The sequence below is a fragment of the Abrus precatorius genome, unplaced genomic scaffold (assembly GCF_003935025.1).
Source record: "Abrus precatorius isolate BTA unplaced genomic scaffold, Abrus_2018 Scaffold11, whole genome shotgun sequence".
NCBI lineage: Eukaryota > Viridiplantae > Streptophyta > Magnoliopsida > Fabales > Fabaceae > Abrus > Abrus precatorius.
This window is the reverse complement of record NW_020874303.1, coordinates 15740897-15755067: the sequence shown is the minus strand read 5'-3', so window position 1 is coordinate 15755067 and position 14171 is coordinate 15740897. Positions and strand designations below refer to the sequence as shown.

The window sequence follows — 14171 nt, the reverse complement described above, 5'->3', positions numbered from 1 at the left end:
GATGGTAATGTCATTGTTCTAAGATAGATGTTTATGATGGTCTGAATACTAAAATATACATTAATTATAATATTTTGGTAAAGGTTAACGATGAAACCAAGAATATACAGCAGAAATATATATGGTATACCACACTTGAAGGGTAGTTGGGCAAAAGATTTTAGCTTCCTGTCAATTAACATAAATAAATTGGCGCAAGTGTGGTTAATAATTAAGTTGAAAACTTGTAATTATTAAAAAAATTTAGCCCTTGAAGCCCTGACCCTAACCCAGGTCCAGTGAGCTTTTTAGCTCATTTTAGCTCATACGACTTTTGATTTATTAGATTTTTTGGCCTATAGAGTTTTTTGGCCCTAATCCACTTGGGGACAGAGTTAGGGTTAGGGTTGGGCTAATTGGACTTTTTGACAGTTCTACTTAACAGCAATTATGGCGATTTATGTAGAGATATTTTGGCATAATAACAACATATATTAAATTCAAACCTTTGGGGTTCTGATTTTTTCTATTTATAGTTATGGGTTTAGGATTCACTAGCATAAGGGCAAGATAGTAATCAAAATCTTGCACAGGATTCATCTGTGGTGGGATATGGTTCACCTTGGATCAATATTGTTCAAATTCAAGAACAATTTCAGGAGTTTTTGCTTGTGAATGACACCAAATGAGATTTCATTTCTGGCATTTCTCACTCAAACTCTCATTAACGTTGGTAATAGAGAGCATCAGTGAATAATATATTCTTTTGTGCAATAAAGTCTAGAGGGATTTTTCAATCAAGTATATGGCACTAGTCCCAGCATGAGCTTATAATGGTACTGATAAATCACCTACAATTATAATGTTATGTTTATAGAAGGAATTGAATTCAAGCCTTTCAAGAAAGTTGTTTCATCCTTACTAACTGAACCGAATTTCTTGTTCCTGCTCCTACCTTAATAGGGTGGCCTGCATAATATAAAGAACATCCTACAGCGTATCTCATAGCAATAAAAATTCTACAGATACTAGAATTGAATTTCACATGCTCAAGCAATAAATTTATCATCATGTGATGGAGGCAAGGAATTCAACCCTTCATGTAAAAGATTATATGTAACATGCAATCAACTATTTCTTTTCTGCTGTAATCAAGATTAATTTACACGCTAAATTTATGATACAAAAGAATGAAGATACAATAAAACCTCTGCAGTGATAACAAAACCTCTCTATCCTTCGGATAGCAACCAATGAAACCCCGGCAACACACAGAAATACTCTGAAGTAGCCTAAAGAATGTGCAACTTTACAATAGAAAAGGAAGCAAAATAAACAAAAAGGGAAGATGATCACTTCTCTCATCTTGGTAGATTATTCGAGATGGGAAGCATTTCTATCTGTCCACTTTCAACAAGTCTCTCATACCCAACTTTCTCAGCTTCTCTACAAATTTGAATATCATTAGGAAAATAATATTGATGAACAAATTTTACAACCAAACGAGGAAGCAATGCGGCTATCACGATTCCGAGCAGCAATAACCAGAACAATCCAGTTCCTGCAGCATGAAAGAAGGCCCTGCAATGTTATGGAGAAACCAAGGTTAGTCTTTTTGCTTAGTAGCTTAGAACTACTACTACTAGGTGATGTTTGCTACATGAATTGAAAAACAAATATACAGAATAAAATAAACAACATATAAAGTCAGGAAGACAAATACAGAAATCTGTTTTAAGAAAATGATACAGAAATTTGAATTGTTGTTTCCATGTAAAACACCGAACAGTTGGCATTGCAAAACGTATTTTATTAGGTTAAAGGTTAGTTCAATATATAACATGTCCAAAACAGCAAATATGTATAGAATTTATATGAATGCTATACAACATTAGGTTTATTGTATAAAAATTTAAAAAGAGAGCAAGAGAATGGAAAAGAAAAAGATGATACATACCAGTAGCCAGGAAGTGAGGGAATAGCATCAATGATCATGACACTAACGAAAGTTGCAACAATGGAGCCCCAAATGGCAACATGAGTCATCCAATACCACCTTATGACATCCATGGCCAAGTGTAAATTAACCAAAATAACAACTCCAAAAGTCCAAAGGTCTCCTATGCCGGCCACATCAACAGTGCTGCTCCAATATGCAAAGAGGGGGGCCCAGAAGACAACCATGCTTTGCCACAAAGTATCTAACATTGTCAACACAAATAACTTTTTGTCGTAGGCCTCATGTCTCTGTCCAGCTCCATAAAGCTGAGGATACTTTAGGAGAGTCCTTTTACCAAGATCCTTATCCAGAATGCCAACAATAATAGTTGGCAATGAACTGTAAACTATTGAATACAGTGTGGTGCTCCATTCATTTATAGCAGTTGTCAAAGTGAAGGCAGTGTAGAGGACATACCTGGAAAACAGATGCACATAACAATACTAAAATGTTAAAATCTTGAGGAATGCATCTAATTTGCCAAAAAGAGAAAAATACAATAACTCATACTTTAGAAGACTATTGAATACGTCAAAAATACCAAAAAAGCTATATATATATATATATATATATATATAATTTCTAAATCACTGGGTTGGTTGACTCAGAAGAACATCAAGCCCAATAACAAAAACTTTTGAAGGTGAGGTCTGTGGCAAAATTTGAAAGCTGTATGATCAAAGAATCAACAAATATACACATTTCTTGGATTATGACTCACCAAAATAGTACAAGAACAAGGACAGCATTTCTGTAAAAATTGTATAGTATCATGTACCCCAGCCGTTGGTAATTCCAGTGCCCATGTATTAATAAGAGAGGAACTAAAAATCTAAACTGCCCCATTGCAAAATCTGATGCCATTACAGCTTGTCGACCCTCTTGTCCACTGATGCCAACTCCAACATCAGCCATTTGGATCATTGAGACATCATTAGCACCTGTGACACATGCCATAATGAATTTATTATACTACACACCACCTAAATCAGGCCAGTCAAAACTAAATATTTTCTGTCAGTGCTTTTGTCATATTTTATTTTGCTATCATTTTTTTGAAGGGGAATGGCAAGGTGTTAGTAACTAGTCACATACCATCTCCAATGGCTAGCGTCATGTCAGATGTCCTATTCTTCACTAGGGCAACAATCCCAGCCTTTTGCAGTGGAGCAACTCGACAGCATAGAACAACAGAACATTCACTTGCTAGTTGAAATAGCTGAATTAAAACATGTAGCCAAAATCAGCGAACAAGACATCATCAAGAAGTACATTCTAAATACCATTCAAGATTTAATTGGACTAATCTCCTACCTGTGCTTCAAGCTCACTGTCAAGAATATGCACAAGGCTGGTACCATCAATGATCAAGGCTATTGGAGTTGTAGGTGCATCAGAACTTCCTCCAGCATTGTTGGTAACCCCAGATGTGGACACGAGCTTTTTAGCCATGACAAGGGCATCTTGCAAACTCTTTCTACATGACTCTCTATTGTTGCTATTAATTACAATTTGAGTCATGTGGCTTGTTAGGAGCTTTGAGGAGTAGCCAATGGATATGGCAGTTTCTTGTTTGTCCCCAGTCAAAACCCACACTTTGATGCCTGCACTCCTTAGAGATTCAATGGCTTCAGGCACACCTTGTTGCAGTTTATCTTCAATGGCAGATGCTCCCAATACGGTGAGATTGTTCTCTACAATGCTAGAAACTTTACGGAGCATAGCAGCCCTGCCAAACACAGCAGTGCTCGCAGCCTCAAAGGCTGCATGCCATTGCTCAAATTCTGGAGCATTCAACTCTCTCATCCCAATAACAAGTGTCCTCAAACCCATGGAAGAAAAAGAGTGAAGATGGGTTTCAGTGGCTTTTACTAGGTCCATGTTAAATGATTTTTTTATCACACTAAGCATGGATGTGTCTGCTCCTTTGACAAAAACTTTCACAGAATTGTCAGGGTACCCCAAGATAACTGACATCCTCTTTCGGTCACTGTCAAATTCATGCAAACCCAAGACATTGAACCTGCATTGCCCGTAATGGGAAGGTTCATTAGAAATAATAAATAAGCATTGAACCACATTAAAGGAGGTTTCATCTCATGTTTATTAGCTAACCATCAAGATTAAGTACACTTACTATGTGCACTAAATAACTAGAGAGCTAGGGAAGAAGGAACACAAAAGTTGTATATAGCATATTCAAGAATCAAGACATACTTAAATGACAGTATTGATCAGTACTAGTAATCTTACAGGTTAAGCAATAAAACACATGAAAATTCAAACATAAAAGTTTTTTTAGACACCCCTTCCTATCTGCCTAAACAACACTTATATTAGACTATTAACAACAAACTGTTTCATCATTTTCATTGTAAAAATAGAGAGTTTGTCAGTAACCATTTGTGTAGAAAGAAAAAGAAAATAACCATCAAAAACAAAATTCAACTTACTTTTGTCTTTCTCCATGAGTATCAATGACTATATGGCCCGAGGTTCGTTCTATAAGCATAAAACCATAGGCAGCTGCAGCATAAGCTAATGCTTGTTCATCTGGTGATTCCCCTTGGTAATCTATCAGCTTGACATCAGGGTCAGGTGTGTCAACAATAAGAGGCACAATAGTATTGCAGGTTGCAAGTGCTAGAAAGAAATCACGAATTCGTTTTCCCTCCTCATTCCCAACTCCACTTCTTGATAATTGCAAAAGCTCTGGATTAACCTTCACCTTCATCTTTGGTCTCAAGACCTTTCCATCTACTGAGAGCACGTAATAACAAACAAAAAAGAAAATGTTGTTATTTCAACTATAAACAAGATAGGTATGCATTAAAGGCAGTACTAAAAATGATTCTATGAGTAGAATAAACTAACAAATTTGAGGCATAATAAAATAAATCTCACCTTGCACAGGATATTCAACTTGCTCATCCTCTATGCTGGATTTTGTAGAACTGTAATCAACCCCCCATATGCTGGCACATTGAAACTCCATCTTGTTCTCGGTGAGTGTACCAGTTTTGTCTGAGAAAACATACTTAATTTGCCCCAAATCTTCATTAATGTTCAAAGCCCTGCACTGAAACCTTGACTTTGTTGTCTCATCATACATTCTGTTGTCTCCAATCATGAAGTAAGCCTGACCAACACGCACAAGCTCCATGGAAATGTACAAGGAAATGGGAATCATGACCTGGAACACTATAACTGACATGAGAAATGTGAAGAAAATTTCCAACCCCCATCCATAGTACTTATAGCTTTCCACTTCCCCTTCTTCTGAGAAGTCAAGTTTCCTATAATATGGCAAGAGATTCAACTCATCCTTGTGGCGCTTCAACCACACAGCAGCACAAACTGACGTGACAGTGCATAATGCCACAAGGAAGAAAGAGAGCATGATGATCTCAAAGTTCATGCGTGTCTCCAACCTGCTCCTCTTAGATGGAGCTCCTGAACTATTGAGCATGGCCTTGGTCTCACGGCCACAATACACAGCAACACCAAGTGCCCAAGTAGTATTCTTGAGTTCACATCCACGAAGCACAATGTTGGATGATCCAAGCGACAACTTCTTGCCATCAACTTCCATGTTAGCCTGAAATCCATATATGTTCCTATTGGGTTTCTCACATTTAATCAACCCACTAAAGTTAAACCCCTCCTTATTCAAATGTGTCTCTTGTTTTGCATATCTAGTCTTCAAATTTGATTCCCCATCTAAATTAATAGTCTGCACATATGCAACCCCAGTTGGATCACTAGTTGAGAGCAACACAATATCACAAGGTATGGTTTCATTTGCATTGATTTTGGTGATCTCACCAACTCTAATGTCCTTCCATTTCTTCTCTACAAATCTACCATTAACCAAAACTGATGCTAACCTGTTGTTCTCAACTTTATCACTCTTGTGCCTCCTCCAATCCTCATAAGCATCTTTCACAGCAGTAACAAGAAGGACAAAGGCCAGTGGCAAGATGGAAACACCCCTCCCAAACACTGCAAGCTGAGGAAGCTGGTTGAGAATGGCTATTATGAGGAAATATATGTAAGCAACTCTATGGAACTGTTCAAACAGGTTCCTTGGAATGAAAGTGAGGATTGAGTACTTCCCAGTTTGGATTGAGTTTCCAGCAAACTCAAAAGTCTGGTTGGTCTTCTCAAGGTCGTTTATGTACACCAACCTTGCATCTTCATCTCTTAGTTCCTTCTGGGACATGCTTAGTCCTTCAGAATCAGCACCACCCTTTGAGCCATACCTCACAGGTTTGGATCCTGAGCGTGAGAAAGTCACTTCATGGAAGGAGTTGTTGTTGCTCCTGCTCCTGCCAGAGCTCCCAGAAGAGTGAATGGACATGGCACTTCTGCGGGATGAAGATGAGTTCAACATCATCAAAGGGTTCTGAACTGGGTTGCTGGAACTTGACTTAGATTTTGACAGTTGAGGGAGAACAATGGTGGGAAGGTCTTGTTGGTTGTTATTGGGAATTGTTTCTGTTGGTGTTAACTGTGGCTTCTTGGAACCCATGATTCATCAAATGGTAACAGTGAAAACATGTGAAAGCATGAAGAAGCAAAACCAACCCAGAGGAACTGCAGAGTTAGAACAGGAACCAATTGGTGTGGTTGTGCAACAAATATATATGTGTTGGTTTTATTAACACGTTGTTTGAGAAGGGTAGCTGAAAAACAATGAAAAGGGTATATAAGAAATGGGTGTTGAACTTGAAGATGAGGAAGAAGAAGAAGAAGAAGCGTGGTGGCTTGAGAGAGGGGTTTGAGGTCAAAGACGTTGCAAAGAAACAAGAGGGAGTCTACGACGGGAATAGCAAGGAAGAAAATTAGTGAAGAATAAGTCGTAAGAGGTGGCGACAGCATGTGTGTCTAGAAACATATAATAATAATAATAATAATAATAAGTGATTACCAAACAATAAATAATAACAACTTTTATATGTAATTTGAAGTTAATTAAAAAAAAACTTTAACTGTTATCAAAAGAACAAAATTTATAAATAATTCTTTAAGGATGTTATTTTTAATTAAAATTAAAAATTTACATCAATAAAAAGTTTCTATAAATGAAAAAAAAACGTTTATTATATGAAAAAATATATAAAAAATTATTTGTTGGTATATATTCTTTATTTTTCTCATTTTATATATGATTATCAATTTTTTAAAAGAGTATAAATACATAATAATAATTAATATTATTTAAAAATGATAGATAAATAAAATAAATATTTTGGTTGATGTCATTGATTCGATTATTGTTGATACTGGTCTATTGTGTTTATTAATAGAGTTGGAAGGAAAAGTCTTAGAATGATGAGAGAGAGAAGATGTGTATGCATGGGTGAGTAACCAATCTCGGCATAAAAACTGAAACCATGTTTTGGCAGAGATGTTCTAGAAAGTCAGCTTAGAGGATTTATTATTCAATTTAGGGGCGTCCGAATTTGACTCTGAGAAAATGGAATAATAATTATATTTAAGTGGAATATTATCCGTAGACAATTACCACAGTGCTGTATTAATTAGCTTCATCCTTATAAAACAAATCAATTATTAAAAAAAAATTATTTTAATAATTTGCATTTATATTATATATGGCTTGAGAAGCGACAACGCCCGGGCTGCGCTGTTGCTAGGAGAGCTTGCAAAATACATTTCAATTATTTTATATCTTTTATTTTAATTCGATTAAGTCTAATTTGGGTTAAATTTAAAAAATATATATATATATTTTAACATTATTTTTATAAACTCAAATTACATTTCAAGTTTTTCAGGTCGATATATTGAAGTTTGTTACTCACCCAGCACAGATGGTCGAGTACCTCATTTTACCCGCCCTACTTGACAGCACTTTCTAATTACTATATTTGATTTGAAGGTTTGTGCTACATTAATAAATTTCTTGAATATTGTATAGATATTATTCAATTAAAATAAAAATTTAAATATATTATGTTCAAATTTACATATTATATATATATATATATGTATTAAAATAAATTACTAATCAATTATAATTTTATTAATCTCTGTATTGTAAATAATATTTTCTTTTTAATAAAGTAAAACATGTATAAAGACTTCTTTCTTCACGTATATATTTTAAAATTAAAATTGAATTATATTTTTTATAAAAAAATTATTTATATTCTTATTTTATTCAAAATTTTAAAAATTAAAGTTGTTATTTTATTATTTTTATAAATTTATATATTTTTTATCTATATATATTTTTATATTTATAAAATATATTTTTTTTATAATGATGTTTATATGACATAGACACAGACCTTAACATTTAATTAATATTTTTTTGGCATTATAAAATAAAGATATTATTTCAAAATAAATTATATTTTAAAATAATTTAATTTTATTAAATCTTTATTGTTATAATACATAACATTTTAGTAATAAAATAAGTCAATTTTTTTTATAAAAATTATGATTTAATAATTAATACACTGTTATGTCAAAGCTTTTTCCGGGGATATCTTTCGTATTCCCTCGGATAATTATATAAAAAACAATTAAAATTTAAATAAGATAATATAACATTTATGACTTTTATTTGGTTTTAAAAATATTTATCTTTAAATTCATACTTGCGTGGTTAGTAGTTGTAATGTTTGTTTTTGTCTAAATTATCTATATGTTTTTTTATTAAAAATAATTCTGCTTAAATATGATCACCATAAATAATAAAACTTTTACTTCAAAATTTTATGAATATCAAAATATTCGTATTTAGACACTTTTACTTTAATTAAATAATACAAAAAAATTATCATTTTTAACCATAAGTACATGGATTTATTATGTAAGAAAAGAGATTTAACACTAGTAATATTAAAATGACTATACAAACATATGCAATAATTTTATTAAAAAAAATATAAAAAAAAGTTTATTTTATTTTTCTATATATTTGGTCATGTGCAATTTAGATTCTAACTTTAATGTGTAATGTAACGCTTTATGTTTTTTAAAATGTGAAAAGAAGCCTTCTCATTACTCATACATTCAATCTCTTATTTTTTTGGACAGAAATACTCTTAAATCCCTAATCTCCTTTTCTGTAGCAAATATTTTTAAGAATATTTTTGTTCAAAAAATAAAGGAATTAGACATTTGGGTAATGAAAATGTTTCTTTGCACAATTTTAAAAGTATAGATCTTGCATTGCATGCTTTCAAAAGTCAATGTCTAAATTATCCATCATCAAACATATAAGAAGTAAGATAAATTTTTTTCTAAAATATATTAAAGCGCTTTAAAGATGAAATGCTGTAATAAATAATAGTCTTTATAGTATTTGATTAAATGAAGTAATTGTATGGTTTATTACAAAGTTTCAAATGAACAAATGCTATAATAGATTTTATTTATTCCTTTATTACAAAGCTTCAAATGATTTTATTTATTACAACGTTTCATAAGATTAACGTTGTAATAAAATTGTATATATTTAAATGCTTTAATAGGGTTTCCCTCCCACGCACACTTCAATTTTCAGAAGTGCTTTGTACATGTATGAGATTGGGTTACCTCTCCAACTCCATGAAAAAAAGCTTCTCTTTTTATTTCCCTTCACTCTCATTTATGGTTATCGTGTTTATACATGTTTTATAAGCAATCTCAACTTGAATTTAAGTATATCAGTATAAAATATAGTTATTCATTAACATTACTTTCTATATATAAAAAAATAGTGTTTTTTAGACTTTTTTACATCAATTAAATTCTGTTGCGGTTACTGGCCACTTATGCATACAATATTTGAACAAATGAACCTTAATAGCCTTTCCAAAAATCTTAGAATTGCTGACAGAAAGTTGTTATTAACATGTGCTCTTAAGTTTAAGTTTCAATAAATATAATTATTTTAACTTTTAAAAAAGTAAATTTTTTGTGTGAGAAAAATATATATTTTTGCATATTATAATTAATTGTAAAGATAAATTTGATTGATTATTTATTGCTATTAAAAGCAACCACAAATTATTAGTAGATTTTAAATAATAAAAATATCATATCATTTATTAGCAAGTAAAAATTGGCATAAAACTTCGTTAACTTTCTCCTTTTTTATAGTCAAATTGATGGTTTCTAGTATATATATAAAAAATACTAGCAACACGTTTCTTTGATACATTATTAGTTAAAATATATTAAAATTTGTCAAATGGAAAATAAAGAGAAGTAAAGATTTTCAATTAAAAGGTATATTAGTAAAAAAAATTAAAAATTAAAATAACTTTACTTTTTCTACACTAATACACAAATTTGAATACATAAAGCAAAATAAATACATATATAGAGAAAAAAAGGATTATTTATTTATTTTGTTAATTAAAAATTTGATTTTATAATTATTATTTTAATTTAGAAATTAGTTGACTATTTAGACATTTCATTTTTACTTTAGATTTCATTTTGATTTAACTTTTCATCTTGTTATTACAATTTAAATGATAATTAATTTTTACTGGTATAAAAAAGATATTCTACAATAGACTTTTACATCAATTGATAATTAACCAATTTAATAAAAAATGTGATGAAATTTTTAAAAATAACATAAATTTTTTAATATTTATTGTCAAAATAATAATATAAAACACACTTTTTATATCAGTCATTTTTTAAAATGACGTAAAAATTAGACAAAAAAGAAAAATACTAGAAATTTTGGAAAAAAATTTAAGTTAAATAAATTTCAAAAAGTTACATAACATAGACATATAATTTATGTAAATAAAAGTTTTATACTAAACTTCTTCTTTAAAGTTTACAATAATAAAGAATTTTTTTTTTAGAATTTTTACATTAGTTACTAAATAACCAATGTAAAATATATTTTATACATAAGTTGTATTTTGAAATTAATATAAAAAAAATACTTTTTACATTGATTATTTTTGAAATAAAAAGTATTTTTTACTTTGACAATGTAAAAATTATCTTTTACATCAAATTTTTCTAGAATTGATATAGAATTAATTTAAAATAAAAATTTTAAAAATAACGAATATGAACTATTATTCACACTCTCAAACATATGATAATGTATTTTTTTTTTTCTATATCATTAACAAACATAAATTCTTATAAGTAGATATATTAATAATTTTATCTTATTTTATTTTATATTTTTTTTCATTATTAACGTATTAGTATAGAATATTAAAGAATATTGCATATTTTTAATTTATAAATTTAACAAAGATTGACAATAAATGTAACATATTTTTTATAAATATTGACAAACAAACATTATTACTATTGATAATATTAATAATCGTTGACCGTTCAAAATAATTTATTTTATTATTATTTTATGTTTGAATTAAGGAATATTTACTAAAAGAATCCTCTAGATTTATTTAAGATATTGAATTGGTAGAGTGTCCATTAGGGAAAAAAATTAAAATAATTAAATTTTTTTGTGGTGATTACAAATTCTTAAATAAATTAAATTGCCATAAAATATTAATTTGTGACAATCATAAAATACGGTAGAAACTGTATTATCTAGTAGCGGTTTCAATTGTCAGCCAGAAAAAATTTACCAGTAAATCACGTCTAGAATATAAGACGGAGAATATATAACTAATCAAATGGATAGTTTTTCTGCTCATTATAACTATATTTTTGTTAGATAACTATTCACTCAAATTTTAAATGTTATCCATTAGAGTAATCTCTTGATATATAATCAATAGCTAAAGGGAAAAGCTTTCTTAACAATATAATTTTTTTGCATATATGGTTCGAATTTCGAACCGAGTTCTTCTTCCTAAACTTTTATTATTAAAAAACAAAAAATTAACTTTAAGATTCGAATCATTTTCACTTCATCTACACGTCTAATGGTTTGCGACAGCATAACTACTCTGTTTTCTGTGGCTTTGTCTTATTTCTGAGTCTTTGGTTTACTTGTTTGATATTTAGCTGAATAACTTAAAAGATGACTTGAATAAAGATTTCGTAATTTTTTTATTTGATTTTTAAATTTTTTAATATATTTCTTTTAAAAAGTTATTAATATAAAATAATATTTTTTACAAATTATGTGTTCTCTTAATTTAAAATAAATTGTACTTTATATATTATTATTATTATTATTATTATTATTATTATTAATTAATTAATTAAAATTTGATGTTACATATTTTAGATTTATATTTATAGTTTTATTTTGATTAATAAATATTTTTTATATGTTTTATTTTTAGAATTTTTATTATTTTTTATTTATTTGAATAAATTAGGTTTGTTACAAATAAATGCTTTAATTTTATATTTTCGGTTATTCTGATTTCTAACTATTCTTTTGGCCATAACTTTTTGTACAGATATCATTTTTGACTAATTCCAGTTACATTGGATTTTACACATCCAAGACTTTAAAATGCATATATAGATCGCTAGATTTGGAGTTGTTTTCAAGTTTTTATGATTTTTTGAAGTTGAAACAAATTTGCTGAATATTGTTGTGAGATTTAGACCCTTATTATTTAATAATTGTATTTGAGCTTTTATCAAGGCTCACGTTTTGGCCACTTAATTTACCCTAATCAGAACCTATAAATAGACTAATAAGGTTCTGACTTAATTCATTGGATCTCGACATATAGAATTTAATTTATTATTTATTAAATTCTATATTTTATGCTCATGGGAGTAGTATTATGTGATTATTGTATAAGAATATATGTTTGAATAATAGTACTTATGAGAAAAAGCTAGTGATAGAAGTGTTTGATTGTTTGATTGAGTAATCATGTTGTGTTGATATGAAATATGTGATGAGAACTCAATGTTGGATGTATTATGATATATTCTGACTAGAAATGGTTATATTATATTGATAATATATGTTTGAAAATTGTATTTCTATGCTGTGAGTGGAAAGGACTTAGTCTAGAAGTACTTTATTAAGCACGATCTTGTGATTAGATAATAACATGAATATAGGATGAGTATAATATGAATATAGGAGGAATATAAAGTTCTTGATAAATTTAGTGTGAATAGTTATAGAGATACATTAGAGGTATAGAGTCTGGAGACGATGAAAAATATGGAAGAAACATAAGGTGGTGCACGACATTCACGTACGTGTACACACTCTTTTTGAGAGCGAAAGCTTCACATAGCCTCACACTTGTTTCCTCACTAGACTCCTAACTATACATTTTCTAAGAGGTCTGTTATTGTATACGTTGTATTCATGTGCATGGACTAACCAGCGACTATTTACTTAGTTAAGTAAGACATCAAGAAATGTTAGAGGCATCGTACATCTGTGATCACAGTGTACTGAGAGTGCGTATTTGAAAGAGATGAATGTACTAATTATGATAGATTTCAATGTGTATGAAATTATATGAGAATTGTTAATATGTTAAATTGTGATTGAAATTATAAAGTTATCTTTGATTTCATGATTATGATTATGTTGTGATACTAATAATTGAATTAAATGATATTATATGATAAAGTGGATGCTCATCCTTACTAACCATTTCAGGAAACAAGGATGGCGAATCCCTAGAGAAGAATTAGTCTTAGAGAGTATACTATACATAATAGACTAGATTATGTTTTTAGAGAATATTATAATTTTATACATCTTAGTTTAAATGTTAATTTTGGAGATAATGAATTTTGTACTTTAGAAATAATTTTGAATCATAATGTACCTTTTGATTTCCCTAGAAATAATAGGTTTCACCATATTCTGTGTTTTTATATTTATTGAGGCACTGTTAGGCCTCCAAGGGCTGTAAATAATATGTACACTTATTATGATCATGATCTTTTGGGTAGGTCTACTCAGTTGACTTGTGAGAGCTTCACTAGTGTAAAGGTTGTGACAGACCTTGAAGATGCCTATCTCAAGGAAGATGAAGAGCTAACTACCAAAGATATAGCTGAGATAGTGGAGATGGTAACACTGTATTCCCAGTTTGATTTTGATGTTTAGACAATAATTGCTTGTATGATTTATTTTTGTTTTGATTATGTATTTAATTATTTTAAATCTTGCAGCTTTTGAATAACATTTTGTAAATTATTATGATGTGTAAATAGAAATGATACTTGGTAATTATCTTTAAATTATCAACAGACATAATTTATGTGTCTTTTCAATTTACCTTGT

General features: G+C 29.7%; 1 protein-coding gene across 1 annotated transcript; it reads right to left on the bottom strand.

Annotated features, from left to right (window-relative positions):
• Nucleotides 1–1081: 1081 nt before the first annotated feature.
• Nucleotides 1082–6808, bottom strand: LOC113856328 (phospholipid-transporting ATPase 1-like). The gene is made up of 7 exons (XM_027488113.1): nucleotides 4883–6808; nucleotides 4432–4738; nucleotides 3293–4001; nucleotides 3074–3197; nucleotides 2700–2919; nucleotides 1937–2395; nucleotides 1082–1560 (listed from the first exon to the last, which is right to left on the bottom strand). The coding sequence occupies exons 1-7, from the start codon at nucleotides 6507–6509 to the stop codon at nucleotides 1341–1343; spliced, it is 3666 nt and encodes a 1221-aa protein (XP_027343914.1). The 5' UTR covers nucleotides 6510–6808; the 3' UTR covers nucleotides 1082–1340.
• Between the last annotated feature and the right edge of the window lie 7363 nt (nucleotides 6809–14171).

Excerpts from the sequence above, each read along its gene's own strand:
- LOC113856328 (XM_027488113.1), bottom strand. The coding sequence starts at position 6,509 with ATGGGTTCCAAGAAGCCACAGTTAACACCAACAGAAACAATTCCCAAT. Across the intron at positions 4,739-4,882 it reads AGTTGAATATCCTGTGCAAG|TAGATGGAAAGGTCTTGAGA; the intron begins GTGAGATTTATT and ends ACGTGCTCTCAG. Across the intron at positions 2,396-2,699 it reads CTTGTTCTTGTACTATTTTG|GTATGTCCTCTACACTGCCT; the intron begins GTGAGTCATAAT and ends TCTGTTTTCCAG.